General features: G+C 37.5%; 1 protein-coding gene across 2 annotated transcripts in view; it reads left to right on the top strand.

Annotated features, from left to right (window-relative positions):
* Positions 1–1762: 1762 nt before the first annotated feature.
* Positions 1763–5573, top strand: part of LOC117118955 (peptidyl-prolyl cis-trans isomerase B-like) — a 5765-nt gene continuing 1954 nt past the window's right edge. The window contains exons 1-3 of one of the 2 annotated variants that reach the window (XM_033263697.1): positions 1780–2262; positions 3059–3211; positions 5264–5383. In XM_033263697.1, the coding sequence (XP_033119588.1) occupies positions 5351–5383 (33 nt within the window). In that variant the 5' untranslated portion in view covers positions 1780–2262; positions 3059–3211; positions 5264–5350. Of the gene's footprint in view, positions 2263–3058; positions 3212–5263; positions 5384–5573 lie in introns of both variants that reach the window. The other variant, XM_033263696.1, reaches the window with a different exon arrangement.

Genomic DNA, 5573 nt, shown 5'->3' with positions numbered 1-5573 from the left:
TAATTTAACAGTGTTAATGGCTATTTTGATTTATATTATATATATAATATAATATAATACATACATACGTAGATATGAATACTCAAAACTGACAGTTGTGCTAAAAACGATAAAGAAACAGTCCTTGCAATATGTACAGTATTAATGGCAATTTTATTTTGTATTTTATTAATACAGTATTCTATTATTATTATTGTGTTATTATTATTATTATTGCATTACTATATTATTATTTTTTATTGTATTATCATTGTATTAATATTATTAGGCCTATATGTTTTTTTTTATTATTAGGCATTATTACTTTAATACCGTACAATTGATTACAACTTTACATTATTTATTATCAGCCATGAATACCCCACTTTTTTCATGTTAATAAAATACCTTTTCTTAAGTTATTACATTTATTTAAAAATTTAATGCGTTTTTTTTTTTTTGGTAGTTTTCGAATGTCGATTATTTGAGGAATCATTTCAAACAGCATGTTATTACGTATCCGTAGGGCTTGGTCAATATGTTGGTCTAAGCATCTACTACTACGTGAACACGAGTCTCGTGCCCTTATTAATACAATACCCGGATGCTACTCTGCACTTTTTTGGAAAACCATTTGGCTTATGATTCATTCAGACAGACAGAAGGGTAGACAACAGTGGATTCGTAACCTCATTGTGGAGGTAATTCCACCTGGAGTTTTCTGACATGTCAATCAATACGCGCATCCCAATAGCATGGACAAATATAATATCTTTATCTATAACTTTATTTCTCCATGACTGAAATTGTGCTTTTAGACCACTATAGGGATTAGCAATCGAAATAAAGGTGTTTAGATCGGTAAATTATTATTTCAGTCCGACCACCTGGTCGTGGCGTCGGAAGACAGGGGTCCATGCTCCGACGGTTGGGGAGAATTTCCTCCTGATCTCCGCCACTGGTGTAAAAGTTAATACCAAATATAAAGCTTTGAACAAATTTATCGGTTTCTGTAGATAACGAGTATCAACTTGTAGGTTAATGTAAACCATTGTTATTTCAATTTATAATGATGATGATGATGACGGCGACGACGTGTGTCATTTCTTTCCAAATGCGTATTTATTGAAAGGTACGGTATTATTCTGCGGAATAAGGTCTAGCTCCCCCGGTATCAACCCCCGGCCCGTTGGGTCTAGTCTATGTATATGTCTACTTCATATAATAATTAGAAATGATGAAAGAGTTGACTGATTGATTGATTGATATGTTGATTTATTTGATTATTCATTTAATTGTTTGGTTTGATGATTGATTGATTGATTGATTGACAACCGCTATTACGATCGTTTATATTCAGCACAATCATACTCGTCGTTCTTTGCCTTTAACTACGACCATCCGTTAATTATAATTATTTTTAAATTCACAGACGTATATAGAGGGTAACCCTTTTAGATACCACTGAAGGTAGCTGAGTAGGCCAGGGATCCTCATAAATAAATGAGATTTTTTTTTCAATCGTCAGAACAAAAAAAAGATCATTTAAATGAGAATCTTCACAGAACCAAAAGTTTTGTACAGTAATACGCTTTTTTTTTCTTTACACATTTTATAAGAACACAGACTGAAATTACATTAAAAATACGAACACAATAACAACAAATTGAGGGAAAATGACAAATGAGGTTTGACATATTTAATGTCGAAATATTGAATCCCAACACGATGGCGAACATTTCAATACTTGGAGTCTAGGCCTATTACAGTATTATAGGCCTATGATGTGGAAATGCTTACGGAGAGTGAACATCGCTGTTGATTGGAAGAAAACTGAGTTAAATAATAGGCTAATATTCAAATACAGTGTAGATAAATATACAAAATATAATAAGTATAATAGCTTATTTTTCCTGATCGGAATTTTGGATTTCCTACTTGAAATCAATGGAGTTATTATTACGTCAAATGTCGACACACGTGATCAATAAAGATCCTTGTTTGAAGTGCGCCATCTGAGTAGTAGTACCCCAGGCGAACTGAAGGACTGGCTGGCTGGCATTTTCATCCCTGCAGTTCACCTTGTGCATCGGTAGCGGAAGTCCTAATTACAGTTTCTTAACATTTGGAGCGTGACGCCAGGAGAGTTTAGTTGCCACGTAGAAATCGCACTGATCTGACGTCTGCTGAAGCGTCTAATTTGGTTTCTTTTTTAAAAATCGAGTTGAGATGTCCGCACTACTTTTCGGATTTGCAATTTCATTTCTGCTACAGAACTGCCATGTAAGTGTCATGTTGTTATTTTAACTTTTGAAAACACAAGCAAAGGTCAAGGAGGTATAATACCTCCTTGCAAAGGTGGTTTATTCAAAATTTGACCTACTTTTTTTTGCAGTTTTAGAGTTTTTACGGACACAGTTCAAATGGCGGACGTTTTTAATTGGCTAAATATGTAATTTGGTATAAAAATGAAAATATTTCTCTCTAAATGAATATGATTAGCTGCCAGCCAATAGTTCGTTTACATCTGAATTTTGTATTGCGTGTGTGGTATTTCTTTATGATCATTTTCATATTGCTCAAACCAGCAACGAAGGTTTGAGAGGGTAGATAACGCGACACCATTTAAATCACGGCCTTATCAAAACACAGGCATCCTCCTTTATGGCCCGAGTTCCAAGGTTGTCGTTGCTTAAAGTTTAATAGGCCTTTATTCTAGACTGCGTTTCGTGTTTAGAGGGTGATCAATTACCATAGCAATGCGTTTTATATTAAACGACCTGTTGTATTCCAGCTTTCGAAACTAATGTTCTAAATTATTTTTGACAAGTTGATACAAAATGTTGGTATTTGAACGTTTACCAAAAGTACAGTAATTAAGTTTTGTGACATTTCTGTGACAAAGTGATTCATGGTTTTAATAACCGACATACTTTCACAATGTTCGGTCTGATTTTTAAATATCCAATTCGTGATGCTCAATTGATACAGTAGTTTACACGATTCGTTTGATTATGTTTCTAGGCAGCGCAGAGGGATATTACGGTTACAAAAAAAGTGCATTTTGACATTTCTATAGGTGGGAGACCAGTTGGAGCGATCACAATAGGTCTCTTTGGCGATTTGTTACCCAAGACAGTGGCTAACTTTGCAGCGCTAGCTTTAAAAGGTGGGAAAGATGGCTACATAGGTTCGAAATTCCATCGTGTAACTAAAGGCGTTATCATACAAGGTTAGTTTACGTTTACCCTTGGATTTTAGCAACAATATACATTGGGCGAACTCATTGGAATGGTCCATGGACAGTGGCGGCGGCAGCGTCTGAAATCTGGGCAGGGGAAAGGTACGGAGCAATGTACACATTTTTTTTGTGGGAGGTGGGGGGGAAGGGGGAGGGTCCCGACGTAAGCATAGGGTTTCAGAGTGTTATTTAATCGATTTCATAGATAGATAGTTTACTAATATGTAGAAAATACATACAAGAAATTTTCTCCCCAACGAGTTGTGGTTTTTCTTCTGTGTTTTTTTTTTTGGGAGGGGTTGCCCCCCCCCCCGCTTACCGCCGCCACTGTCCATGCATTCAAAAATTAGTTAACCATTTTAAATGAGACAGTTAAAATAATTAGGTTTCCACTAATTTACAGACTACAAATACATTGGCGTTTCTAAAGAGATGCGTGGAATCCCACACCCACCCAATAAAAAAGCTTGCGCCCCCACATGAAATGTTCGAAGAAAAAAAAACAAGTAGGCCTAAGTATTTAAAAATCACCTCATCGCCTTATTTTGCGAGATAGCACTCTCTCTTATTTCAACGTTCCCCTCGTTTCTCTCCCCCAACCCTCCAAATTTCGAAACTCTACATACGCCACTGTCCAAATAATAATATCGTGAACTTTAATTTTATAAATGAAACACTTTATACAAATATATATTCAGCTTATATTTGGGTTACACAGCACAGAGACCACTATCAGATACATCGCAAATAGAAAACTTCCTTTCAATCAATTGAGTAATTAGATTGCTTTTCCTTGAAACTCACTGCGCTTTCCTGTCTGGCAGCGATGTGGAGATTTTTAATTCAAGCCTTCCCAAGGGAACGTTTCACTATGTCTGGAAACGAATACACGAGAAATAAATTAAAGTGTATATGGATTATAATTATTATCATTGGATTGGATATATTCGGTGTAAACACCAAGGATAGCCCACGAATAGTACACCGCCGGGAGACAATCCGCTACTCTTTTCCAAAGAGTATACTGCGTATGGCACATAGGCCATGCATGCACAACGGGACCAACGGCCTTAACGTCTCATCCGAAAGACAGTGCGCTATTGTAACTTGTATTTCAGCCCTCTAGCTGAAACACAAAGAGAGGCAGCGATGGGGATTGAACCGGGGACCTTGAGATCTCCACGGTTCAACGTACACACAGAGGCTACCACCATGCTACCACCAGGTTAGCCGACTGAGCTAAGCTGCTCTCTCTATTTACATTTTAGCAAGGGGTGGCACCAAAATTTTCACGATGACCAAGGCGGGTGGGGGATCTCGACGACAGCGTCACAAATTCTTCTGACCCGGCCGGAAGAATTGTTTACCCTGACGATTTTCGGATCTCCTCATCCGGATCTCCTATTTACTCGGACGATTCTTTGATTCTCATCACCCGGACGAAGTCCTGGAAAAGTACAATGTAACCCCATAACAGAATAACATGATATGACATAGCGTAACAAGATTGTGATGATATAAGATGGTCATGCATTACCAAAATACACCGGGGGCATACTTACAGTCACTAGCTCTAAAATGTGCTTTGAGATTATAGGCGAATAGACAGTCACAAGCAAAACAAGAAACCGCGCCCACTTTATTCTGTTTCCACAAATTCTCTTATATGTGCTAGTCAAGTTTCGTTTTTAAGCACCAAACTAGCGCTAACATTCGGTCCCATACCAATTTGAGCCACGCTTCGTGTGTCCTGCTGAGCCCATGGTCGTGAATCGACCACCTATATGCAAATTACTTATACGCATCCTACAGGAAAAATATTCTCTAGATCCGTAACTCAGTGGTGACACCAGGATTTTCCTGATGTCCTTGATGGTGGGGGCCCGGGGTGTCCGACGACTGCATAAGTTGGCGTGGCTATGGGCTGCTGAAAGGGGCAAAGTGTGAGCAATCTTGGGAGGGAATTCCCGATCCGAAAGCTTTTTAAATTTAGGAATTTGGAAAACTTACTATAGAAATTAACATATCATAATATGTCCTCAGGTGGTGATTTTGTTAATGGAGATGGCAGCGGAAGCACAAGTATTTATGGGAAATATTTCAACGATGAGAACTTCGACATGAAGCATTATGGGCCTGGATGGGTTGCTATGGCAAATGCCGGTTAGTATTCTGCCTGGGAAATAGATTAAATTGTAAGCGCAACAGGGTAAATCCAATGAGAATTCATTGTTCTGTATTTAGAAAACAAGGTTAAAAAACCCATAAAACTTTGAACTAAAGTTTGAAATTTTTTCCATTGAAGAATGTACTAAATCCTATATATAATAAATCTTATACACACATATTATGT

The sequence above is a fragment of the Anneissia japonica genome, unplaced genomic scaffold, assembly GCF_011630105.1.
Source record: "Anneissia japonica isolate Jap-2015-1 unplaced genomic scaffold, ASM1163010v1 scaffold1826_len1998817_cov189, whole genome shotgun sequence".
Taxonomy (NCBI): Eukaryota; Metazoa; Echinodermata; class Crinoidea; order Comatulida; family Comatulidae; genus Anneissia; species Anneissia japonica.
This window is presented reverse-complemented; position numbering and strand designations above follow the sequence as displayed.